This window comes from Alosa sapidissima, chromosome 13 (assembly GCF_018492685.1).
Source record: "Alosa sapidissima isolate fAloSap1 chromosome 13, fAloSap1.pri, whole genome shotgun sequence".
NCBI lineage: Eukaryota > Metazoa > Chordata > Actinopteri > Clupeiformes > Clupeidae > Alosa > Alosa sapidissima.
In genome coordinates this window covers 18,634,940-18,662,314 of record NC_055969.1, presented here as the reverse complement: position 1 = coordinate 18,662,314, position 27,375 = coordinate 18,634,940, and the positions used below count along the sequence as shown (strand labels likewise).

The 27,375-nt window shown below is 43.1% G+C and overlaps 2 protein-coding genes and 1 pseudogene across 7 annotated transcripts; 1 reads left to right on the top strand and 2 right to left on the bottom strand.

Moving 5' to 3' along the window:
- Positions 1–110: 110 nt before the first annotated feature.
- Positions 111–24,598, bottom strand: LOC121680870 (M-phase phosphoprotein 9). Of its 5 annotated transcripts, XM_042060438.1 has the most exons (25): positions 24,481–24,583; positions 24,348–24,395; positions 22,800–23,122; positions 22,108–22,252; positions 19,637–19,726; positions 18,982–19,346; positions 18,363–18,507; positions 17,696–17,768; positions 16,828–16,973; positions 16,364–16,486; positions 15,276–15,637; positions 9,198–9,347; positions 8,739–8,826; positions 8,213–8,428; positions 7,327–7,374; positions 7,150–7,214; positions 6,938–7,033; positions 6,462–6,602; positions 5,800–5,996; positions 5,309–5,572; positions 4,926–5,022; positions 4,543–4,634; positions 3,616–3,821; positions 2,432–2,500; positions 111–1,795 (listed from the first exon to the last, which is right to left on the bottom strand). In XM_042060438.1, exons 3-25 carry the CDS (start codon positions 23,084–23,086, stop codon positions 1,694–1,696), a joined length of 3,567 nt encoding a protein of 1,188 aa, XP_041916372.1. In that variant the 5' UTR covers positions 23,087–23,122; positions 24,348–24,395; positions 24,481–24,583; the 3' UTR covers positions 111–1,693. The 5 variants fall into 5 exon arrangements, with proteins under 5 accessions (XP_041916372.1, XP_041916371.1, XP_041916375.1 ...); XM_042060437.1 differs by lacking the exon at positions 24,348–24,395 and having other exon boundaries at positions 24,481–24,598; XM_042060441.1 differs by lacking the exon at positions 24,348–24,395 and having other exon boundaries at positions 2,442–2,500; positions 24,481–24,598.
- On the top strand, positions 10,149–14,240 carry LOC121680913 (annotated as a pseudogene).
- A 338-nt stretch (positions 24,599–24,936) lies between the features above and the next one.
- Positions 24,937–26,747, bottom strand: LOC121680927 (cyclin-dependent kinase 2-associated protein 1). 2 transcript variants are annotated; one of them, XM_042060528.1, is made up of 4 exons: positions 26,584–26,747; positions 25,929–26,023; positions 25,683–25,809; positions 24,937–25,532 (listed from the first exon to the last, which is right to left on the bottom strand). In XM_042060528.1, exons 1-4 carry the CDS (start codon positions 26,660–26,662, stop codon positions 25,465–25,467), a joined length of 369 nt encoding a protein of 122 aa, XP_041916462.1. In that variant the 5' UTR covers positions 26,663–26,747; the 3' UTR covers positions 24,937–25,464. The 2 variants fall into 2 exon arrangements, with proteins under 2 accessions (XP_041916462.1, XP_041916463.1); XM_042060529.1 differs by having other exon boundaries at positions 26,596–26,746.
- Between the last annotated feature and the right edge of the window lie 628 nt (positions 26,748–27,375).

The window sequence follows — 27,375 nt, the reverse complement described above, 5'->3', positions numbered from 1 at the left end:
TTGTCACATAACCAAAAAACATCACTCCACTCACTGCATCAAGGCATGGTTATTTTGACTAACAGGCTGAGGGCAAGAACGAAACAACAAAGCATCAAATGCACAGAAAATATATATGATCAATTTTTATGTTTATTTGAGATACAATTTTGATGTAGGAGTAGATATTTCCAACTGGGTTACAGAGTATTGTTTTTTTAAAAACAGTATTTTTTACTGTATGCTATTTATTTATTTTAGGAAAGGCTAACAGTGGAGGGAAAAAACAGTAAGACTGCACAATCATCTTTTCATGCTTGACCATTCTTGGCAGGGGTTGTATGGTGTCTGTGTAAACAGTGGGCTCATTTCTTTTGGCATGCCCAGCATGAGTGGAGTTACATACAACACGTCTGCATGTCTAAGTGTGTGTGTGTGTGTGTGTGTGTGTGTGTGTGTGTGTGTGCGCGTGATAAAATGAAAACTGTGCAAAACAAAATGCACCAAGTCTTTGCTGGTTTTGGTGTTTGCAAGAGGTCAGGAGAAATAGATGGGACGGAGGCTCAGAGCAACTCCCTGGAATGGGGTGAGAGTGAAATTTGGAATGATTGTGAGTATAACATAAAAAAAGGCCTCTACAGAAGTGGTGATTTCACATACATTATTTATCTATTACATTGCCATTGTGAGACATTCATTCAAGTCAGTGACATCAAAATGAGGATAAAACTCCATTAAAAAGCATTCTTTACAAAACAATTGAGGAAAAGATGTCAATGTTTAAAACTTCAATAAATTAAACAATGCATTGTATGTAAACATAAAAAAACAGCAGGGAAACTTCACATTTTTTTTTACATGGAATGGTTACAGCTATGTATCCCCATTCAGATGACACCTCAGAACTTTCAGAAGAGTAGTCCTACAGCTGGAAGACTAAAAAAATCCAGTTCCTTCATTGGCCGGTTTATTTTATGCTAATCTGGTGAACATAATCCAAATAAGCAGTAAGTTCTTCTAGTCTAAGGTGGTCTAGTTAGTGTACAATAATACAAGACCCATTCCTCGTTTTTGTGCTTTGATGGTTAAAATCACTGGACCCGATACCCAGCTACAGACTGCTTTGTTATAATTTTATACACTATATCCATGAAAGTTGAATGTTCATACAGTCCTGTTCTTGAAGATTTACTGTAAATTCCATGCCTCACTAGTTTAAAGGCAACTGTACACTGTCCGCCCATTCTTGATTTGTTTAAAAGACCAAACAGTACCAAAGCTTCTCTTTGCTGGACCTCTAGTAGTAAATAATGCCATTTAGGAGCGACTCTCTGAACTCCCAGGCTCATGTGAGTGGGGATCTTGGATTGGATTTTCATTCTTTACTTTTTTGTCATTCAAATGGATCACAAGATACAAAAGCTATATCTAAATGACCTGAAAGAGGAGTAAAGCATAAAAGTTCATATCTCACCGACATAAAAAAGTAAACGGTTTATAAATCTGAAGTTTACTAAAATATATTTTTAAAATTCTCCATCTTTTTTTTTCTGTATCATAAAAGATCCAAAATATATTCTTGAAATCTACCGTAATAAAAGTAGAAAATATGTACTTCACATATACACATTGCATTTCGTAGAGGGGACAGGGAGTGAGACTAAAAATGAACCTGCTTCCTGCGGCTGTGAGAGACTTGAGACCAGAGAGAGTACTACGTATGAGTGGAGGACCGCAGTATGTTATATCTCTTAAGAGTCATGCGTAACGATCCCAAGTCACGGTTGACTTGCTCCAGGCGGTTTTCTAATGTAACCTGTGACACAGAAAATGTTTAATGAGTTACGTGCAGAGACCTAATGTGATTTGACTATAATTGTTTTTCAACAAGAAAAAAACGAATTTCGATGTCAGAAATAGCCATAACATTTCCACTTTGTTCACTCATATGTCAACTTGAGTTAAAGGTACACTATGCATAGCCATACAGCATAGCCGTAGCGAGTCGCCAACGAGAGAACCAGCCATGCAACTTCAAGAATAGTCAACCCGAAGACATCTCGCGAGAATCGTGAAACATTACCTTGTCAGTAGATATAGATCTTTGGAGATAGTTTTTTCCTGTTGTTATACTTCACCTCCACAACAAAACCATTTTCATTGTGTACAGGTAGAGAACAAGCCATGAGAAGTAGGCTATTTACAACAGCAGAGTAAAATATATCGTGACTGTAGGTGGAGCTCTAGTCTCCAAAAATACCTGAAACTGCATAGTATACCTTTAACTTGAGATATGTGTGTTCTGATATGATAACATATCTTTTTGGCTAATTATGTTGTTATAGTTTTCTATGTACAACATGCTACTCATATTCAGTATATTCATTCAATGAATTGTAAATTAAAATGTATACACATACATTTTATTCAAGCAGGTTGGTGCAATTCGTACCTCATCTAACCTGGTCTGCAAGGTGACCCTGCCTCCAGCCCCTGGCATCCTGCTTAGGGCTGCCTCAATCTGGAGGGGGGGAGAGACAGAGAGAGAGAGAGAGAGAGAGAGAGAGAGAGAGAGGACGAGTGTGTGAATAAACACACTGAGCTAAATGTGATGCATTCACACATGAGGCCCGCGGGGCACGTCGGGGCACTCGGCTGATGAGCTGAAGCCAGCGTGGCAGCAGTGACCATGGCATCAGGATAGGGGGGCTTTCACTGATCCTGCCCTCTGTACTGGAACATCAACGAGTGAGGACACACACACACAGGCACATACGCACACACATACACACAGGCACATACGCACACATTATACACACACCTCTAAAAATAGAATTCATTATCTGGAGCAACATTCACAACAATGAAGTCCCCCATTATGCAACAGGTCACGTCTCGTCGATGTTGTTGCCATTGCGCAGGGCGATGAGACCGCTCTACCCACCCATCCTCCTACTCCCCCTCAACAGAGGTCTCGCTGTACACACATTATTAAGAGGGTTTACGCCAAAATTATGGGGAGAATCCTGGCAAGCAGCCAGGGCATACCAGATCGTATCTAGACCCACATGCCTGGGATCTGTTAGGTATCGTGTTCTACATTTTTTGCCTTGCACTTCACAATCCCCATCATATAAATTCCCAGTATCTCCATGGAGGAGATAATCTACCAGCACGCAGCATATTCCACAGCTAAAAATAAAGCAGGATTAAGAGGCTGCAACAATGGGTGCGTATTCCACTAATTGTGGAATTGTATGTACTGTATAGGTTCAGGGATGAAATGATCAGGCCATGCCACGGTTCCCATGATGATGGAAGCAGTAGGATTATCAGGGTTATATTAGGACACTAATAGTGGTAGTGAGAATGAGAAGCAACAGGCAGATGAAGGCAGGAGAGATGCAAGGAGAGAAAGAGGACATGAGGACAAGGACCAATAACAACGAGGAAGAGGAGAAGGAAGATGAAGGACAGGCAGTGAGAGATAAAATGATGAAGACAACGGCCAGAAAGAACACGAAGATGCCAACAGTCAGACAGATGGATGAATGGATGGGTAAGTAGATAGATAGAGAGAATATATGCAGATACAGGGTCAGTACAGGAAGCCGTGAGAGACAGAGGAGTAAGGACCTGTTGCTTCTCCTGTGTCAGATCGTCCAGCAGTCGCTCGGCGTCCGCCAGGGACTGCAGCCGTGACTGGTAGGACAGCGGCACCTCGTCTGGAAGCTCCAGCACACAGCTCTCCGTGTCCGCCACCTCACTTCCTTCCGCCTCCTGGTCCTCACACCCCTCAGAGCCCGCTGAGTCGCCCGAACCAGGCCCGGCCTGCTGGTCATCTGTAGACCAACCAGCCCCAACTCTCCAACATTAGCAACCGTGTGTACATTTCAAGAAAAATACCTTTTACTTCTGTTTTTACTAGTTTTCCTGTACATAAAGCCTCTACACACTGTCTTGTTGTGTGTTGATAAAAAAAACATCCTGAATGAGTCTTTGCAGTTTTATGTGAATCTAATTACTGATGTCCCTATTCATAGAGCCTTATGAGCCACATTAATTGTCTGTGTGTAATATGTGTGTTCAATACTAAGTAATAAGGATGATGTACCTCTTGTATTAAAACTTGTAATCCATTGTTAGATCTCTGGAGGTTAGGTACAGAATGAACTAATAGGAATTTACTTGAGAAGTGCTTCCTTGAGATTTTGTTTTATAACAAAAAATATCACATAAAGAAAGACATGCCATGTCCATCTGAAAAAAACTGTCTGTTGGCCAAAAGTTTCGAAATTAGTCTTTTTCTAGCTGGAAATTACTATGACCGTAATGAGACTCAGTGAGAATATTGTAGCAGCAGGTTCAGAATCTCAAAGTTTCTGTGATGGACAGATTACTTAATATGAATAACACTGCAAAGCAGAGTGGTCTCTGGGAGTGACAGAGCAAATGCATAAGGGATCTGAGAAACATCTTAATATCACTTGACTTCTCCTCTTCCTAATGTCTGTGTTATCTGGGATAACATAAATGACAGGCAGGAGTGTCTTTGGGAAATACCTTCTGTTCTTTCAGGTGCTGAATAATGTAGTCTTTTTCGTGGGCTGCCTTTGAGTGGAGATGAACCAAGCCCCCTTTGATCCGATTTAAACCTGGGACCAATGTAAGATTGCATGTAAGTGACTAAACAGACAACATCATATTATAATTATAGATTATATCATATCATATCATATCATATCTCACACACACACTCCCTCTCTCTCACACACACACACACACACACACAACAATGTATGAATGTATAAACACACATACACACACACACACACACACACACACACACACACACACACACACTTGTGATATAACTATATTATTACATTGTGAGTAATGTGTGTATCCCTCTGTGTTGTGCTGTGTTTTGCTGCACCCAGTGGTACCTGGAAGCAGGGTTGCTGAACGCTGTGGAAATGTTTTCCGTTGGGCTGCGTTTAGGACTGGACTTTGCAGAGAGTGGCGTAATCAACGTGTTCCTTGCTGTTAAAGACAAAACAATTACAGGTCTTCATAAAATAAACAGTGCAATTGATTATTCAATGAAAGCATGAACTTGCTGGAAATACTAAAAAAGAAACGACTGAGACCAGCCATTAATGACCTACTATGGTACACAGTTTCCCATGACCTATGGTATTTTGTTTTCTCACAGAAACATGCATCCATTTTAAACAGGAATTTCATGGACTTGGACATGCATGGATATTCAAATACCATGTGGCTTAACAGACAATCTGAAGAGTAAAAACAACCATAGTGCCCGTACAGGGAGTGGCGACAGGTAGAGGTCTCTGGGTTCTGGGAGGGAGAGAGGAGGAGCGATGACCCTCAGGTGACAGGCTTCTTTGGGCCCTTAAAAAAGCTCCTCCTCCTCTGTGTGCAGACCCGCCTCTTTGTTCAGCTGCGGCTGCTACATCGGCTACTCCCATTGGCTCGGCCTCGGGCTTTGCTGAAGCTCCTCCCCTCGTATGCACGGACTGGCATAGGTTGCTGTCCACGAAGCCTACTGTTGGCCTGCTCCTCCCTGACCCTAAACACACACACACACACACACACACACACACACAAGCATGCATCAACACACGCACGTACAAACACACACACGGACACACATAAACATACATGCATGTACACACGCACAAACACATTGTCATGCAAATGCAGAACACGCAACCATACCCACACATATAGAGACAAGGGAGAGACAAACAAAATAACATTAGTGCACTTTGGACAGAGCAGCAATCAAAGAAACACCTGGGTGAATCTGAGCGTGCATCGTACTGGTAGAGCCACGGTTGGTCTTGGACAGCGCTTTACCCTCCGTGGCCTTGGTCCCCTCCAGCTCGATCAGAGCCCTCATGACGGGGGTCAGCGCCGCGTCCCTCCTCCCTGTGGTGTGCGTCTGGGAGGCCGAGTCGTGCTGGAGCTCCCACACGGGCAGAGACACACGCCTATGATACGGAGAGCGTCAGGGATACTGGGACTTCAAAGCAGAGAGCTACACCTGAGTATTGTCCGTCAGGCTGGAGTAATGTCTGTCTTTCTTCCCTTGTACTTAATGACTGTTCCACTCAAAATGTACTTTTTGTCACCACCAGAAGTTTTATACACCTCTGTGAGTTCATAGACCATAGACATTGCTATTGTATATAGCCATCTATATTAGTCTAATGCAGACTGACAACATAATATTACTATATTTACTTAACATATAACTATCTTAATTAACAGGTGACTTGGTAGCATAACTTCCACCATCTACCATCTAACTTCTACCAAATTGCCATGACGTCCGTGTATTATAGAACAACCGAATAAGCTACCATATCCACTGTCATCTATCAACACAGTCATCATCATTACCACCAATAACACCATTATGATCAGCACAATTAGGAGTTCAGAAAGAATGCTACCTTTTGTCTGAGACTCCAGTTTTGTCTGGGGCTTGGCTGGACGCCTGGTCAGCTTGTAGAACTGGGGATTTCCTCATTCCCCCGTCCACCTCATGGTACCTTCTGCTCGGCGACATCAGCAGGTCAGGGTGATGGAACAATCTGCACAGAGTTCAGAGAGAATTGGAATAAATCAGCCTTCATTCCTGCCATCAGCTGCAGTCAGGCACTCTTTGTTGCAGTGTGTGCTGCCCCCTGGAGGCTTGACAGAGCAGCTACAGCATATACAACTATAATATAAATAGTTCATTACAAAGTTACTGTACATCTAACCATTAAAAGGTTTGTTGCTCCCAGCTAAGTTTTCATATTCACAAAGTGAAGAAGTATCTAGCTTGACTAGAAGCTTGACTTTATTTCAATTAATTCAACTGTAAAAAGCACCACCAACCAAACACCTACATTTTAAGCGGTGGATGTTGTAAGGAGTGTCTTACCCTGTGGACTGGGTGTGAGCGTGGGAGGCCATGCGGAGCTTCGCTTGGCTCTCATGCTCCAGCTGCTTCACCTGCGACTCCAGCTTAGAAATCACCCTGAGAGACAAAACAGGAGTAAACGCTCTCTCTGATTGCAAACTGATCAAATTCACAAGTTTGGATTTGAGCGTCCAAGAAATAAAAACATGATAGCAAAAAAGATGTCTATTCACCTTTTGAGCTCAGAAATCTGCTCAGTGGCTTCAAACAGCTTGTTCTCGGTTGAAAATAATTTGTCCTGTTAAACGGGATTGAAAACACAACAGATGTTTAGAGTGAAGAAATGGCCTAATCTGCATTTAAAGTGTTAAGAGTGTTATGAGTGTATTATGCTAGAGGAATGTTTCTACCTTGGTACCATCATGCTCTTTTCTGAGGGATTCATACTCAGTCAGAAGCTAAACAAAGAAACAAACAGTAAGCATGCATCCTTTTAGTCTCCATACTCCAAAACTTACTCTGAACAAAGCCATCCACCAAATACCATAGTTATAACTCGGGGTTAAATTGGGCTGGGGCTCAGCCCTGGCACATAAACCTAAATTGTACTGTGTCTGGTGCTGAGCCCCTGTGCATACTTAGCAGAGGGCAGTCATTCTTGCATATCTTTGGCAATGTGCTTTTTTTGCTAATAATAATTCAAAGTTTTCGCAGTTTGTTTTTAGATGTAGAGAACATTAGAAGTTTCACAGAGTTTTCTTTTTTTCTGTCAGTGGGTTGAAGCTATGTCAGCCGCTTGTCAGATGGCAGAGTGAGGTGGATGTGGAAAATTGTCAGAAACAGACAGTCAATAACAGAATAGAGCCTACATTTACATTCTCTTTAAACATTCTTTCGATTATAAGCTATTAAATGACAAACATAACTGTTGCATTAAGATAGCTCATGCTTTTGTTCAAATTGGATAAGCAAGGCAGCACATATTCTGGTTTGAGAAGAAATATCAGAGCAACTCCGTTTACTTTGACTAGCAAATGACCAGTAAACTACATGGAGAAGGCTTCAAAAAAAGAAAATATTTTATAGGCCTTTGATAGAAATATACTCCCCATCCCCAGTTAGGACAGCTCTGCCACATAACAAATCCAAATTTAACTTCTGATTAAAACTATATAACATATAATTCTAGTATTCTAATATTACAACAAATATGTTGTCAAAATGCTGTGGTACCCAGAAGCAATCCACCAAATCATGCCAAACCACTAGCTACCAGCAGGGTGGAGCACTACTCACATCCAGCAGCATTTTGTGCTCCTGCTTCCTGTGGGCCTCTTCGCCTTCCAGCTCCTTGCAGGCATTCTGCGCGGTCGCCTCTAGCTGCCTGAGGCGGGTCCTGAGCTTGGTGACCAGCACGTCCTTCTCCCGGTTGGAGCGGTGACTCTCCTCCAGTCGCTGCTGAACGGCCTTCACGGCACTGCTCGCCACCTCGTAGCGCTCGGGCCACTCTCTCTACACACAGTGGGATGTCACACACATGTACACAAGCACACACACAAACAAATGCACATAAAACACAAATAGAATATAATGTTGCTAATATGGCACCTGGTGAGTGTGGGTCTCCATCAAGGGTTGGTTGCAGTGCATGTGTTTATGTACCCGAGTATGTGTGATGTGATCCTACAACTCCAGCTGCTGTACCGTCAGATTCTCCACTCTGATGTGTGTGTGTGTGTGTGTGTGTGTGTGTGTGTGTGTGTGTGTGTGTGTGTGTGTGTGTGTGTGTGTGTGTGTGTGTGTGTGTGTGTGTGTACTGTACCAGTTGTTTCTCCAGCTGCTGATTCTGCTCCTCCAGCTCCCTGATACGGCGGCTCGCCTCACTCAGTGCTCGATCCAAGTGATTACACCTGACAGACAAAAGCCATCACAGTCAACGCCAAAGTCCATGGTCTTTTCTTTCTGTTACACTTATAGCAATGCAGCGATGGTAACAAATCACAGCCTTTCCTTTCCATTCCCTGTGCAGTCTTAGAAACTTTCTGACAGATTTTGAATCCAATATCACAGCTGAACACATCTGATCATGTTTCAGAATTTGTGTTTAATGCCAAAGATTGTGTGCGTGCGTAGGAATGTGTCACAGAAGAGTGGGCGTGTAATGGTGAGTAATATTGAATGTAAGAGTGTAAGAATATAGGTGTGTGTGTTTGTGTGAGAGAGTGACAGAAACAGAGAGACAGGGCACATCTGATAAACGCTTTTCGATGGGCATCCTCACCTTCCCTGAAGGATCTGGTTGCTCTTCTCCACGTCCCGTGGCAGGTGGGTCAGGTCCAGCTTCTCTTTCAGAGAGGCGATCTCTGACTCGTAGTATGCCCGCAGGTCTGCCACGTGTCTCGCATGCTTCTCCCGCAGGTTCTGCCTCATTCTACACACACACACACACACACACACACACACACACACACACACACACACACACACACACACGTATGATCCCCCTGGGCCATAAGTATAGTGAGGACTGCGTACTCTGGCTTTGTAAATGGCAAACAAACAATGGAGCACAGTCCAGGCCACACACTATTCCACCAAATCAACATGTTGCTTCAGGGGCATGGAAGGAAAGGATAATTTTGTAATTTAGTTTAAATATGAATAACCTCTCACCACAATCACAGACTGTACCTTTAACAGGACATGTAAATATGATTAAAAACCAAAGAGAGGAATTAGTACCGCTCATGTTTTAGAGTACACAACTCAGCCTAAGAGTAGGACATGTCATTATTAATATTAAGGTTTTACCTAATGTATCATACAGTTTCTAATTAATGGACTGTACAGTTTCATAACCTGTAGAGTGGCTCTTGCCTTGGCACTTTAATTTGAGCCTCACAATAACTTACAATATATGGTTTGGATATTGAAGGTTAAAAAGTTGTGTATGTTTCTCTTGTCACTGTGTACAGTATAGGTCGGGTAAGCAGGGAGGTGGTGAGACAACATTCAAATGGTGCCACATTTAAAAAATTATGGAATCGTGTTTGAATCATGGTGTGCGCTAGCACCAGTTGCTGTCATAATAATGTCATAATAATTTAAGGTTAAAGTAGTCTGGATGAACCCAGACGACCCGGTTAGCAAATCTGATTTTGCTCTGCAGGTCGGTCTGGAAAGGAGTCAATTGACCCAGGAACGTGTAATAAATCAGGTCACATCACCACCAGGTGAATAGTTAAAAGTGACAGAGAACCCAAAGAACCAATTCAAAGGTAGGACAACAGTCTGAATACATGAAATGATAACTGGTGTGTTACACTACAAATGCTGGTTGTAATCTCAATTGATGTGTTACTACAACTAGATTGTTATTCAGCCTTGGGACTATAATGAATAATGTAATGTAATTTTTCTTGTATTTCCTCATTTTTTTTTACTTAAGGCATTAAAATCAATTTCCAAAAGATGATTTTATATTCCTCTTTTTAGTCAGCTTTAGCAGAGGTGCCAATAGTTCTGGAGGGTACTGTACATGAGCTTAGTAGTGGTCTGTAGGATAAATTAGCGGTGTTCAATAGCATTAAGCAGCAGATGGAATAAGGTCAAAGCTCATTGTATTAAAGTGAACATGGTGTTCATGCTTTATGGAGTAAGGCTGTTCAGGACGTTCAGGAAAATATGTAGTACTTGAAGTTCTTGTTTTTCTGGACTGGAATTGCGAATGAGATTTGATTTGCGATATTATATATATATAAGTATTCAGTTTTAAAATTGAACACTTATTTCAGGATGAAAATGACTGAAAGAATGAGTGAACAAATGGTATTTTGATTTCTTTGTCCAACTCTCAGGTCTAGTCATTAATAATAGCATACAGTTATACAAAATAATGACATACTTTAGAGAACACAGACATGTGTTGGCGGAAATGTCAATTGCTTAGCGTTACTTGGCAAATCACCCATAAAATGGAAGTGTACAGGGAAACTAGAATACAAAGCAAACTGCTTTTTTCACCACTAACTAGGCTAAAATGTCATTACACGTGCCAGACTATGGACCAAGGCAATGACTTCACTTTGACGGTGTGAACAGTGCTGGAATTTTATGAATTCCACACAATATATTTAATGATCAATGACCATTTAAAAGTTTAGATATTTCCATAACATGTACTGCTGTCTGTTGGATGTGAACCAAACAAATGTCAGAATACAACGTCAGAATACCTGCAGGGCATAACTGGCTCCAAAGACACATTCAGTGGCACAGCCATGAATTAATATGCAGTTTCACCATTTCCATGAAGGCTTAACATAACCCTTGCATCCCCTGACTGTATAGCAATTAATGATTCACATTATTTAAAAAAAAAAAAAAAAAATTGTTTAAAAATCTCCTTCCTTTAGATGTTGCGGCATTTGTGCATTTTCATTTAATTCGTCACACACTTAGACCATAGTTCATCTTCCTTTCAAATGAGGGCCAAAGATTTCCATACATTAAAGCTTTAGCAATTTGGTGTTTAAAGCAATTGGTATGTCAACTCTGCAGTTTTTCAATGACCTTTTTTTTAAATTAAATCAAACCATGATTTTGATCTAATATTCTGCATATACATTTTTATGGCCATAGTCCATCGCATGAAAAATATGATGGTCAGGCAGAAAGAAAAGATAGTGAAGAAGAGAGCATAAATGATGACCAACTGTGAAAGGACCTAAAGGCCACACTGACTAATACAAATCAATTTTCAAAACAAATAGGAAACTAAAGCTAAAAGAAAAAGTTTTTAGCAGTTAAGTATTGGTTAATAAATTCCTTTCCTTTATCATAAACAGGACGCTACAATGGCTTCCTTTTCCTACACATCAGTTATCCAGCTCTATGATGAGTGGCTCAAGAAAGGAGGTATGTGTATGGCCATAACACAGATACTTATAGCATGCTTTAGAAAGCCATATTAGATGTGAGCATTTTGAACGTTTAGAACTTTGGGCTCCAGTGGTCCAACTGTTAGATCACCTGCACCAAGGCTACGGTTCAAAACCCAGAGGGAACAAATCCTAGATAGAAATGTCTGCTAAATGAATGAATGTAAATATTTCTCTCGTTTCCCTCTTCTCCTTCTTTAAGACCCGCGGGTGGGAGACTGGCTGCTGATGTCTTCTCCATTGCCCCAGACTGTCATCACTATAGCATACCTCTGCTTCGTCATATCTTTGGGCCCACGGTTAATGGAGAACCGCAAGCCCTTTGATCTTAAGAAAGTCATGTTCATCTACAATATCTGCATAAGTTTTTTCTGTCTCTATATGTTCTATGAGGTTAGTCACTGAAATTATATATTTTTTTAATTTACGGAGGTTAGCATTTTCAAATGGACATTGGGTCAAGGAGCCGAACAAGCTGATTTTCTCTGTTTATGTTTTTTAGTTTCTCATGTCTGGTTGGGCAACTGGCTATTCTTACAGGTGTGACATTGTTGACTACTCCAATTCTCCCAAAGCTCTTCGGGTAAGAATGATATTTTACCTTTTAACCATAACATAATCTAAAGGACAGAAAAGATTTAAAGGACTTCTGTAAATCTTGCTTTTATTTCCTCTCATGTAGATGGCACAGACTTGCTGGCTGTACTACTTCTCCAAGTTTATTGAGATGTTGACACGGTGGATTTCATTTTTAGCTTTTCTTGCCCTTAGTTAACTGAATTTCATTCAACCAAATAGCCGTAGGTACTGTGCTTTTAACAATATTAATATTTTCCCCGGTAGATTTTCTTTGTGATTCGGAAAAAGACGGTTCAACTTACATTCCTTCATATCTACCATCACATTGTGGCAGCGTACACCTGGTGGTTTGTTGTCAAATTTGCTGCAGGTAAGTTAGTAAATTTGTTGGTTGCAATGGAATATAACAGGTTAGCAACTATGGTTTTGGGAAACACACCCCTGAACATTAACACTAGACATTAAAGTGGCAGTAGAGAGTTTTGGTTTAACAACCTAACAGGCATGCAGCATAAACCTTGCAATCACTTCCAAACAGCCCTTACAAACACCTCCAACAGACACTGAAGAAGCTAACTGGTGTATTTTGGTGATAGAGTTGGCCATCTCCTGCTATTACAATCGTTCATATCCACATGGTGTCTCCGGCCTGGAACATAACTCCGTAGTATATGGTCCAAGTGTAATGTAGTGATTAAAGTGGGCTGGGCTAACAAGCAGTACCCAGAAAGTTGTGGGTTTGATTCCCAATTGCCACCATTGAACAAGGTACCCTAAACCTAACCCCAAGTTGTTCCAGGGGGACGGTCCCAGCAGATGGTCTATATACTGTAAGTCACTTTGGACAAACACATCAACTAAATAAATAAATAAGTAAATAAGCACATATGTAAATAAAGAAAAAAAAAGACAAAAAAGAGAAACAAATAAATTTAAATATATCCTCAATAGCTGGTGGGAATGACCATTTATCCGTAATATGTCATCAAAGTAAAATTGAAGATGAACTTTTTGTAAATTGTAAAAAAAAATGTAGTGACATAAAAAACCTAAAAAATATTGCATGGTGTGACACTCTCTGCCTTCTCTAGGTGGCATGAGTACCTTTCATGCCCTGATAAACTGCGCTGTGCACGTCCTCATGTACTCCTACTATGCCCTCGCTGCCCTGGGACCTGCCTACCAGAAGTACCTCTGGTGGAAGAAGTACATGACCACTATTCAGCTGGTATGTCCACTATAACAGTGAAAATTTAAAAGGCATGTACTGTATGGTTCAATATGGTTCCAATGATGTTACTGTAAAGTAAAGATTCTCTCTCCTCTCTCTCTCCCGCACACACAGACTCAATTTGTAATGGTGATTATACACCTCAGCCAATTCTTCTTCATAGAGGACTGCCGTTTCCAGGTCCCCTTGATACTGTACATTTTATACCTGTTGGAATTCATCTTCCTGGGGCTGTTCCTTGATTTCTACTACCATGCCTACATGAAAGGCAAGAGGAAGGCAAAGGTTGCACTTGTATAGAACTGAAAATGGACACGAAAGTGAAACTAAAGAACGGCCAACAAACCATGTTTAATGTGTTTACGCTCGGAAAGTACAGGATGACCTAAAGCCCACTGTCCACCAGCACTGACATGTGCGATGCATTCCACTTCCAACGTTCAATAAGTTCTATTATTTTCCATACAACCCCACATACCCAAACTAAATCATTTCTCCACTGCCATATCGACTAGTACTACTCTCTTCTACTTTTGATGACGCCGCTCAATAAAACCCATCGATATTTATTAAATACTTGTCAGCTGAAGATTTAGCGCTGGCATACAGGGACCACTTGGAATTTGTCAGTGTCAACGCACTCATGTATAACGCTCTACTTGAAACATAGTTCAAGCTACAGTATATCAAAAGCAGATCATCTGACAGTACAAACTTTGAATTTAAATGGTTTCTTCACAATTAAAGAGTTGAAAATGCATCGTTTTGTCACGTACAGTAAGGACCTTGTTCAGGTTGCACAGAACTTTTAATGTCTTTTTGAGTATGTTAAGAGGGGAAAAAGGCACGTTTAGATGATGCCCCCAGACCCTCCTTTCATGGGTGTAAGATAGCGATTACGCCAGGCCAAGCCTTTGTTCGTTCATTGACACACCCGTGGGCGCAATATTCAATGGAAGTAGGGAGCATGGTGGGGAAGTCATCACTGACTTGGGTGTATGATATGAAAAAAACCTGTGTCGCGCTTTGCACCACGTTGCGCCGGGTGCAAGATATGGACCAGTCAGTCTTTGAAATCCCTCAGATTGCTCTCAGCACAAGTGAAGCTTCAGTCCTGATTTATTATTGAGCTTATAAGCAGTCAGCTCACCCAAGATGTGACTGCTCAATGCTGATATAAATGTAATATCAAAATAGACACGCTATTTATAAAAGTAAATAATTCAGCCAATGCTTCAGAAGCACTTTTCTCAAACAGTTAAAGAAGGACTTTTTTCATGAAACTCTCTAGTTTTATACACAACATTGTGTATAAAACAGAGTGTAGGTGCAGTTGTAGTCACCTGATTGATATTGTGGTTTGAAAGATAGTGTTTTTTGTGTGATATATACATGTACTAAAAATAAAAGTGCTACACGATCTTTGAAGAAATCTCTGTAAGCCACTCGTCCTGCTTTGGTCTGCAGTCTACAGAGGTCTCAAATGGTACCTGAATTTATATGTTTGGTGGTGTGTGTGTGTGTGTGTCATGGTGCATGTCTAACTTGCATTGAGCAGGGTCTGTAGGTGACAGGAACACACACACACACACACACGCAGCTAACTCACAGCGAGAGTGTGATGGGGTCCTCCAGAGAAGCGGTCCTCTCCAGCTTGGGGGCACAGCTGAGGGCAGGACTTGTCCTGGGGGCGGAGCGGAGTCTCAAGGCAGACTTCTGAGTGTGCAGCGTGGAGGTGGGCGTGGTGCTGGAGGTGTGTCTGCCCTCGTCCTCGCTGCAGGCACCGCCCTCCTCCTCCGCACCCTGGCTGGCAGCGTCTTGGTGGGCAGGGTCGGGGTCTGGGTGGAGGTGCCAGGGCCCGTGCGGGCTGCTCAGGGAGGACGGCGACGCTAAGCCGGACGTGCGTTCCGACGTGCCCTCTGGTGTGACCTTGGGCTGCTTCAGGCCAACCACAGAGTCAAGGGTCAACACCTGCAGCAGAACAGAAGGGAAAAGGGTCATACATTACAGCAATGTTAACAGTATGATGATGTTATACATTTAGCAGACGTGCTTAGAAAAGGATAAGCTGGGACTTCCATGTGACAGTAAAATTACAAAAAATACAATGACAGCATTGTGTTTTGAGCCCCGGGGTGGACATTTCAAGTACGTCAACAAAAAAGACATTGTACGGATTTAGCATAATCAGCTGGAGAACAGAGTCTCCACACACATGCAGCTGTGGCATAACCCCTTGGTGTTCTTCTGCACTGACGTGGACAACGAGACTGATTTGATTCATATAATTATTGTAGGTACTGTATTTCTGAACTTTATTAAAGAAAATGATGTCACATTTGTTTTACTATAAATCTACTCAGGCAGGAATTATGACACTGCTTCACTATGCAGGGAGACATACACATACACATACTGGACAGCAGCATACAACTCAACTGTGCAGTGCAGTTAGTCACTTTGGATCAAATCTGACCACAACTTGGGGGGAGCTGCAGCTCATGATGCAACCTGATCATGTTAGGGGTGGATCAGGACACAGGTTCGATTTTGACCCGAGGTATTACCCAATCCTATCCCCATTCCTCTCCCACTCACTTCCTGTGCCATCCTCATTGTCCTACCACATAAAGGCAAAAAGCCCCCCAAACATATACTGGGAAAACAAACAGTCCATGACGAGCTGTTGTGTCTAACCTGTGGTGGTGTAGAGCTGGGACCGGCCAATGGGTCCCAGTCTCGGCACTTGAACTCTCCGCTCTTCCTGGTCTGGTAGATCTTCTTCAGGGAAACAGACAGGGTGCGCTCTGGTGGCGGGGTCTGTGGATAACACACACACACACACACACACACACACACACACACACACACACACACACACACACACACACACACACACACACACACAAGCTATGGTTGCTGACATAAAAGCTTATTCCTGAGGGTAGTCCCAGTAAGGATGATTGGATAAGCAATATCTGTGGGTTTAGATTATCTTGCATTTTCAGACACACGAAAATGCACAGGCATTCTGTTTTCAAAGATTTTTCAAATTTATCTAAACATAGAGAGACTTAAATGACCGTAGATAGATCAATATACATAGACAGACAGCTAGATGACACAGACAGATGAGTTAGATAACATAAACGCTGTCTGACCTGGCATTGATCTGGCCATAGGGTTGTATTAGGACTCCTGTCAGGTCCTGTGGTCATGCCCTGTAAAGGGAGGGGGGACGTGCTGCAGAAGCTGTCAGGTAGGGGGCGGTAGAGCTCCGATTCGTCCAGCCGCCAGTAGGTCAGACCTGACCAACCAGAAAGGAAGTGAACACTTGGATCAAAAGCATACAAAACTGCATTCGAGTTAATAAAAATCACAAAATGTATACTGTAATTTCCTGTCTATTAACCATGTTTTATACATTGATTTTGCCAAATTTATTCAGCTATGAGGTTAATACAAAGGGGTGGGCTATACATGGGAAAACATTTCTTTTTCAGTCTCCTTTATGATTAAAGTGTGATCTGATTCTGTTTCATTGGGCTATTGGGCACTGTGGTTAATACACAGGTGCAGTTAATAAAAAAAAAATCTCACAACACTGTCCTGCTGTTTATACACAATACGGCTAATACCATGGAAGTCTTTTTGAACTTTTTGATCAATGTTGCTGGGCAACCACACAACTATTTGCATGTGTTGTGGTTGGATAATCCTGAAAAGTGGCCAACTGATGATTGAAATTCTCTAGAAAAAAAAAATGTTGGTCAATATCAATGGGAATGTGCCAGAACCACAACACTCAGGAACATTGGCCAAAAAGTTGGCAAGGCATTGTTCACATTTCTTTGCCGACACAAAGATAAACATCAGATGAGAAGCAACAACAACATTATCTATCAGCTTGCTTTTACTCCTCTCCTATGGTGCTTGAGTAATGTTCAAGTTTGGTTCACCCACTAACGCTGGGGAAAGATCAGAACAGATCTGTATTTGTGGAGCATGAAGGCAAGACCCGGCTCTGACCTGAGGCTTCCGACACGAGGCTGTCACTCCTCTTTAGGGAGCTGGGACTGGAGGAGTCTGCTGGGCAGCCAGGCTGGAAATGGGGACGAAAAAAGAGACACACAAAAACAACATGTGGAGGATGCAGTAGAGAGCACAATATGTTCTAGATTTTTAGAACATTTTGAAGCAACCACCACAACGCAGAAGATTTTTGGCCATTTTACATTTCTGCTTCTCAGCACTTTTACAAGGTCACTGCTGGGGATAATAAGATTGCCAGTGGGAGCATGGAGACAACCTAATCACTAGGCAATTTCCACCTGTGACAAATCTTTGCAGAATCATGCATACAAATCATGTGTCTGCTCTCCTGTTCTTCCTCGATAAAAATATAATAAGAGTGCATATATCTCTGTCTGGTGTCAGCAAATAGTGTCGAACGTTCCTGGCAAATCTGTTTTCTCTCTGAGCACTTAAATTTGAAAGATTTTGTGTAAACATTCCATTTTAACCATTTAACCTGGTATCCCTTTATCCAGCTACACTGTGTTGAACTATGTTAGCAGTGAAGTATCTCGCAAACTGTTTGCAAAGAGAAAACTGTTTGCATATGTTCGCCTATGTTTGCGAATTTGAATGCACCTCAGGAATACCTTAACCCACACATGGGTAAAGCCAGACTCACCTGTTCCTGGTGGTCAGCTGGTGGCGTCCTGCCCATAGCTCCGGCCTCGCTCTTCTCCTGAGCCGGTGGAGGGGAATGCCGTGACCTGCGACCTCCCCTCTTCTGGCTGCGCTGATGCCGCTGCGCCCATGAGGTCAGCGCTTGCCTGGGGTCGTCAGAGGAAGAAGAGTCATCACGGACAGACACAGGAAAAGAGCACTTCAACTCCAATCAAAAATCATCAGTGATTTAATAGTTAAAAAGTTGCGTACAACAGGGAAAAACTGTGCTGTATGTGATTCTTAGATGAGTGTGATAATCCCATTTTATACCCATGTGGTGTGTTCTGTGGTGTGTGTTGAAGTGTTGAGAAGATATTTACGGGCCAGGCAAGCGTATCAAGACCAGAGACCCAGAGTATGAAGCAAGATTAGTGGGTTAGCGACGCATGTTCTGTCTAAAGCCAGGGTTTGCAATGACAGAGAGGTGACCATCTTCTAACTTGGCTAGATCAGCATGATTATGCTGCAAACTTAATGTAACCAAGAGATTTGTGTTTGAACATGTTGCCATTGGTGTTGGGAGACTGCTGTCAGTCATGAAGGGGTGTTCTGGTGATTGTTGTTGAGCTGCAACCTGCCTGCAGGGCACGTGCTGGTGGGTGGGTCCAATAGGAGTGGAGGCGGGTCTCTGCTGGTGCTGCTGATTGGCTAGGCAGGAGTCTGCCAAGGGGGAGGGCAGAAGATGAGACTCAGCCTCCAGCTCCACCTCCCAGGTGGAGAGCGTCCCGTATCCGCTGACAGCGCCCTCTTCCGAGCTCTCGCCCGCACTGACTGCCTGGGGTGGGGCGGAGGGGGAGGAGCCTCGGCCGTTCTGTAGGCTCCCAGAGTCGGCCCCTAGTTTGGCGTTGGCGCCCTGCTGAGTGGCGGCTGCTTGCCCCGCCTTCTGTTCCACACTCTGCTTCTGCTGCAGCTGCAATAAGGCCTTAATCTCATCCTGGATGAGCTGCAGACACACAGACACACAGACAGACAGACAGACAGACACACACACAGACACACACACACACACACACACACACACACACACACACACACGCGCATGCACACAAGAGAGAGTGGCACAGGCCTGTCATTACCAAGTCTGACAGCTATTTCTGTTCTGTGCTTGAGACATTGCAAAGGAGTCGAGATCACATTGTCCACCCACACTCACAGCAGAATGACACACGCACATCACACACACACACACACACACACACACACACCCCTTGCCATGTAATGTAGTGGCCTCACCTGTATTTGGCACTGGTACTGCTCCTGCTGGGCTAGTATCTGCTCCTGGTATTGCTTTTCCACCAGCTGGAAGAGATGCAGCCATCTTCCCTACAGATGGAGAAGACACACTTCAGAGGATGCACAAACTGTAGCAACAAACCCAGACACGTGGGCTGTTTCATCTTAGGCTGCTGTGGTACAAACACAAGCTAATTTGATTTTCTAAAGTGAACCCTGAGCTAATCGAAAGGGATGTAGTTCATTCTTGTCCTCGTGGGCAGATACAAATAACAAGAAAAAAACATTCACAAGGTCAATTATTTTAAATGCAGCAAGCTGGAAATTAGGTAATGTTTGGCCCAAGCCGTATTCAGCATTTGGATGGTTCTCAATCTCCAGTGCTGATTTTGCTCGTTTCTCTCAATTTCTGGATGAGGTTGGCAGCATCTGGCAACCGCCCGATAGACTTACAGATTACAGATGAGACAAACACGGCACGGCACAGCACAGCACAGCCCCCCCCCCCCCCCAACTGGGCCTTGCCTCCTGTCACCGAATAACAGAGGTGCGCTCCACAGCCCCATCGCCCCCATGTCCTCTACACGCAGCAGATAAACCATCCCCGAGTCCTTCACGCTGAGATGACCATTAGTAATATTTCATGAAGGCAGGACCTTTGGAGGGGGTTGGGGGAGGGGAGTGGATGTTCCCCACATGGCCACAGTAGCCGGGTCAGACGGGTGGAGGGGCAGACAGCAGACAGATCTGCAGTGAAGCCCAAGGCATCAGCTGGGGTGTGTTGTGCTGCTTCACTGGGACGAATGCTGCCCCTACTCCAAGAACCCCTCCTCCCCCCACCTCCGTCCCTCACACAGCAGCCTCTCGTCTGGACCTCAGGGACTCCACATAACACAGTGCCATGCCCAGAGTTGTTTTTTTTTTTTTTGTTTTTTTTTCTGACTCGGTGTTGGGGCACATGCAATGTTCTCCTCCATCAAACACAATCACAGTATGCAGCAACTCGAGGAAGGAACGGGGAGTTTTAATGCAACAAGGCAAATCAGGCTCCCTCAAACAGACTACAAGCTCCCAGACTGCTTCCCATGGCCAGCTGAATCTCTACTGATGGGGTTTGCTGCAGTGCTAGCGCGCATCTGGCCACATTCTCCCGAGATGTGTGAATCAAAAATGCAGAGGTGCTTTGTATCCTATAGGTAGCCAACCACCATCACTGCACAGATGTGTTTTATGCCTTAAGCTACATTTAAGCTGTTGACACCATTTTTGGTCAAATATTTCAGCCCCCTGTAGCATAGAAAGAACACAGGGCAGAAGACAAATGGAGATTTTCTTCAGCCCAGCATGAACAGGACTAGACCAGCATTTATATTTGACACACGGTAAATCAACAGCAGCATCAACACATAGAAAAAAGCCTGCCCTGTTTCTATACCTGAACATTGCTGCGCAAGTCCCTGCCACTTTGGATGAAAGTGTATTTACTTTCTAGTTCTTACAAAGACAATATTCACTGTTACTCTTAAAGGTATACTATGCAAGATTTTTCATCTTAATATAACCTTTACGAAGCCAATTTGATGGTAAACAAACGTGTAATAGAGGAATCGTTCACCTAGCATAGCCATACAGCATAGCCGTAGCGAGTCGTTAACAAGAGAACCAGCCATGCGTCTTCAAGAATAGTTGACCCGAAGACATCTCGCGAGAATCGTAAAATATTACTTTGACAGTAGATAGATATAGCTATTTTGAGATAGTTTTTGCCTGTTGTTAATCCTTCACCTCCACAACAAATGCATTTTCATTATGTACAGGAGGAACAAGCCAAGAGAAGTGGGCTATTTACAACGGCAGAGTAAAATATAAATATATCGCAACTCTAGGGGGAGCTCTACAGTCGCAAAAAATACCTAAACCTGCATAGTATACCTTTAAGTGCCTTTTTGCACGGTAGCCTGAATATCCGTCCATTAGTAAGTCACTTTGGATAAAAGTGTCAGTTAAAATGAATAAATGTAAATGTACTTTATCCCTGTTGCAGACCAATGCAGCTACACGCTAATAAATGCACAGTGCTCTTACAACTCAAATGAACAACTTGGTGTAGCATCAGTTTGACTACTCTGCAATATCATCATCTCCTCCCATTACACTATAGACATCCTGCATAAACCTGCCAATTGTCATTTTTTGTTTAACACATTCATAAATGACCAGGAAATTGCAACATAAAATAGTTGTTTCCTCACATTAAATACTATAAAAAAAACAGCCTCTGTGCAGCCTCTCTTGTAATACCACTTTGTACCTTAGGTGGCGCCGTTTCAAATACAGTGCAAGTAAATGGAAGAGTGACATCACGAACATAATGGTGTGTTGAAGACATCTGGAATTCTACAGAATTCTACACCAAGCCCCTTTAAACTCAGCTCAGGAGCTTCACTCCGCCGTGGTCGTCCACGTCTTACCTCGCAGTTCTTCCAGACCTCGGGATCAGTCTGCCCACTGCTCTGGATCTCCTGCACCAGCACACGGAGCGTCTCCAGAGAGCTGGGGTTGATGAAGGGGAGGGGCCTGTCTGAGCCCAACTCTTCTGTGTCTGGACACAGGCCTCTGAGAAGGGGATCCCGAGAGAGACAGAAAGAGAGAGAAAGACTTTTTCGAACCATGGCCTGTTCCAAATCGATCCAAATCCTTCACCATAGCAATGACAGCTCTACACCGGTATCACACATACAAGCATCAGATTCTCCCCACATCCAGAGCTGAATAGCATAGACCAACCAGTGTAAACATTGACCATATTTAACAGCAATAGTTGAATTACTTGTAATGTTGATTGTGCAGTATAGCATCAAAGAACAAAGGAAATATTTGTATTTACATGTTAACAGCTGATCTTTGGATATGTCTTAAGTATATTATTTCAGGTGAAGCAGTGTATTCTGAGGTTTTCTGAGGAACAAACAACACAAACAGGAAAATACTTCCCCACACAGAGTGCTCACATCCTTGATCATAGCCCTCTAACGTCCTCATTCTGACCACTGCTCCCGGCTCTCACCGGGTCCTGTGGAGGCTTCCTGCTGTCCTGACCGCTCCTACCCACTGCACTGACCACTTCCCCTCGCTGCCCTGACCACTGCTCCCCGGTACTCACCGTATCCTGTGAGGGAGACTCCCCGCTGCCCTGCTCCTGCTGGTCTCCTCAGCCACCTGCAGGAGGCCCTCTAGAGTCTGCACCGGCCGTTCCCGCTCCACAGGCCGCTCGTCCTCCGTGCCCACCGGGCCGGACGCCGTGTCCTCGGACGATACGATGGACGCCTCGCTGCCCTTGCTCCTGTTGGCGTGATGGTGGTGATGGTGGTGGTCGGTGGGGACATGGTGGTCTGTGCTCAGGGCGACCGAGCTGGACACGTCCTCAGAGATGCTGTCATCTGTGGACATGCTTAAGGATCCTCAGTGCAGGTGCGGATCTGACGTCTGCAGAACACAGGACAGGAAGGGGATTGGTGCACGAGACAAAACGGTTTTGTATCCCAAAACTATGACATTAAAACTATAGTGTTGTTCACAAGTGGACAAAACCTGATTTGTACACAAGGCTGAAGAAATTCCATTTCATCTGTAAGGAGCCAACATCCACAGAGCTGAATAAATCCCACTTTCTGAGACCGCAAGGCACGTGGGGGCCAACAACAGCAATGTTTGGGGTTTAGCCTCTTTGTAAGAACGCCTGATTCCCATGCCCAAGGTTCTCATACTGATGATTATATAAGGATCTGAAAACACACCCCTAATGCCAACAAACCTAAGTGAACCCACCAGGAAAATCATAAAGCTCCTGCACTGTCCGTTTTTACCAGTGAATGCAATAAATAGTTAGCACATATACACTCTGAGAAAACCATTAGGAAAGACAACCTTAGTCCAAAGGTAAACTAGCATATTTTGTCAGGACAAATCACCAGCAACCAGACATGACAGCTGTCTGTGTGTGGACTGGCGTGCAGATGTGATGTACACCAGGAGGCATAGGCTAGTTCTTCTAAAGCCTAGGCCTACCTGTCAACCAAACTCAAAAGGCCAGAAACAATCTTTTACACCGACAATGACCACAGGAAAGATTATCCTTGAACTACTGGTGACATTGAGTTATAACGAGATCCATTAAGTTGGAAACGCGACAATGCATATGGTTGGTGGAGTGTGTTATCAGAAACACTTCCTATTCTCAACTTGGAGTTACTGACAGACCCCACTGCTGCAGTCAACTATCTGTGCAGCCACTGTGCTGGCTGAATGCTGACGAGCTGAAGTGATTAAGCACAAAGACTGACATTTCTAGGCGAGGGATGCTTTGCTGTGCACACACTGAATAACTCAAACACAGGACAGTGGGGCCGCCTTCAAAAGCAATCTGTCTGACAAGACAGGAAGCTGACAGTTCCGCGCAATGCAGCCTTCTGCTCTGCTCATTCTAGCTTAGTGGCAAAACCAGAGAACATCCGCACCGTCTCGTAGAAAGACCAGGCTGGTGGTTGATTGAGGTGGCTTAGAATTTCAGCAAACTTCGATTGTACAAAGAGTGCTGTTGTTAGCTTTCTGTCTCATCCACAACACAGTGCCGTTACGAAAGCCAGGCGTCTCTGCTAACTATCATTAGCTAAACAGGCTAACGTTCACAGAACAGTGAAGTCTCCATCACCTGGTAATGCAGCTGTAACGTTCATCTGAAACTCCGCCTCTTCAAATTCTGTAAGTGTCAGAGGCATTTTATATTCCTGCAGATATCGAAGGGTTATCCAATAAAAAAAAAAGTTACATTCAGGATAGCTTACCTCTTTATTGGAGTCGTTACTTCTCCCATATTGCCGTTCTCTTTTCAGTTTAACACTGCAGCTGCATAGCGCTGTACTTCCACCCTTCAACAGCAAAGTCCCCTCCATCACGCCATTGGCCAAAAAGATTCCAAAAGGACGAACATGATTGGTTCCCAAGCGAACTATCAAAACTTACCCTCATCTAGCACCCTGTGATTGGTTAAAAACACTGAATGTGACACTTTCGGTTGACAAAACAGTGCATCTGATTGGTTTGCCTTTGTACGCGTAGAAGGAAGTGACCTTCGAAAAATCAGTGGCGTGGGATTAAAACATAAATCATAGCATTTTATTTTAGTTTCACTCATTAACATACTTCTTAGATGTTAATTATTTGTCATTTATATTAACGGTACCAACCACATTGTTTGAATAATTTTAAGGTGCGAAACTGACAATTGGAACATGTATTCAAAATACAAACTATGAAATGTTTTATTGGAAAATACACTTTATTACGCAAGGTAATAAATACGTACAAAACGCAAACAACAGGTGTAGCAACTGGCTGTCCAAACTCATTGTATAATGTCATAACATACAAAGTCTTCATTATTTATTGTAATCAAAAAAACGTACACATATTCAGTCCCACATCAATGCTCTTGACTACTCTAACCCTGACACGGCCATGCACTTTCAGTCAATTAAATCAAGGGTGTGTACCCGATTGCATGCATTTTTACATTTCTATCTCAAATTCAAAACTTATTTTACGTGTAACTGGCTCTGACAATATAACTATTTACAGTGCAGGCTTCCAGGTGCCTTTTAAGAGCAATAGCCTAAAACCCCTCATCCCTGCATGTGACGTCCCTCTTCTGTGTAACAAAATACTCAGAGCTCCTGCCTGCCATTCTCCAGCCTTCGCTGTAGAGTTGAGCATGCAGTGCCTCTTTGACCAGGTCTGCGTTCAGTGCGGAGGGGGACAGCTTGCCACGGCTAAGACCTTGCATTCCTCTCTGTTTCTGCCAGACACTCACGGACCAACCCTCTGGCATGGATGATGCCTAAAAACACATACAATAATGTTTTCATCAGATAATGTTCTGGAAAGAAAAGTAGTTGTGGGTGACAGAGGTCATGGTGTGTACTGCAATGTGTATGAATATTTGTGAAGGCTAGAGTTAATCAGGCAAGGCAGAGAGGAAAATATTTACCTCGCTTTAGTCTTTCCATTGCAGTCTTACTCCCAGCATACGTCGGCCGGATCTCCTTCCCAAGCTCCTCAATGATTGCCAGGAGCTCTGCATATTTGTTTTGAGGTACCTGGTTTCCATTTGGCCCCTAAACATACATACAACAATAAGCTACAAGTGAAATGCTGCTTTTTACACGCTCTACAGATGTGTACAGTGTGTGTGTATGTGTGAGAGTAAGTGAGTGAGTGAGAGAGAGAGAGAGACCTGTTGGAAGCCCAAGGTTGGTGGCCCAAAATCATTCACCACCGGCCTGAAAGACTGGACTGTTGTCATGTTAGATGTTGAGGATATGTTCCCAACTGAAAAGACAACATTAGATATATGGGTTAGGCAAAAACACAAAGTATTATCAGTGAATGAACACAGATTTTGTACAGAGACTAAGTTTGGTTATTGCCTTGGGCATGCACAGACATCATGCTGTGCCAACGCAGTTGCTGCAGTACTGCGCTCAGACACAGGGTGTCCTCTTAGAGCCGCACCGGTCTGAATCAGATCAATCACCAACCCCAGGAGACAATCATGGAGGCAACGGAACGGGGCTGATTTAAGGAGCTAAAGGATACATCTTTATCACATAGTAATGGCCTCCGCCACGCTACAACCGCGGCAACACATCGACGATATATTCTATGGATACATTGTATCACCTTAACGAATCGTTTTCGGCAGTCGCACTCCAAGGACGGGCTTTTTTCAGTAGTAATAATGGCGGAGAAGAATTAGCCTAGCTCTTAGGATCTGACCTTATATATCTAACTGGACAAAACTACACAAACGGGTCTTTGCCCAGGTATTCTTTGTGAGGCAATTTTTTTACGGTCGACAAAATACGTCGTAGACGAAACAAGAATCTTACTTTTTCGCTCACCTTGGTTCCCTGAAGCACCCGGAATCTGTTGGTGCACATTGGGTTTGTAAGACATGCCCAACGACATTATAAATTGAAGAAATAAAAATGACCCGAAATTCAACGAAGCGTCTGTCTCGGAGACACTTTTTGTTTACAGCAGCGGCGCCGGCAAACATGGCCGTCACTTCTCACTCTGACACCCAGAGCAATCCATCACAATGGGACACATTGGCCTTAACGTATACATCAGATATTTCACACATTAAGAAACCTGCAAGTCGGGATGGTATCCAATCCAAAGTTTGGATAGGACCCAAGTTTCATTAAAAAAAAAAAAAACAACTATAAAACTTAAGCTGTAAAATAATACATTTTTTAATTTCTTAAAAAAGTATGACCTCGTATTTGCTATTCTTAGTTTTATGTTAAAAATGAGGGACACTTGAGTTTGAATTTCATTGAGTGAAATTTTACATTTATTATTGAGGGAAATTATACATTTAGTTCTGAAAATACCATTCTTTATGTTTAATGCATATTCCCCAGTGAAATGTGCAACAATGTGAAAAGATGCCAAGCAGATGCATGAGAAATCTTGAGAAAAGCAAGACAAACATATGTCATGAGTTTGCATAATCAGATAAAAAAACATATTTTATTAATACATTCTTAGTAACAGGTTCAAGTAGCATTGGCGCAAAATGAGTTTCCAACCATTATTAAGACTATTGGCCCAGATTTCACAGAGGGGTGGTTTTCAACATCTGGCCATACATGCTCAGGGTGCTATAGGTTGTC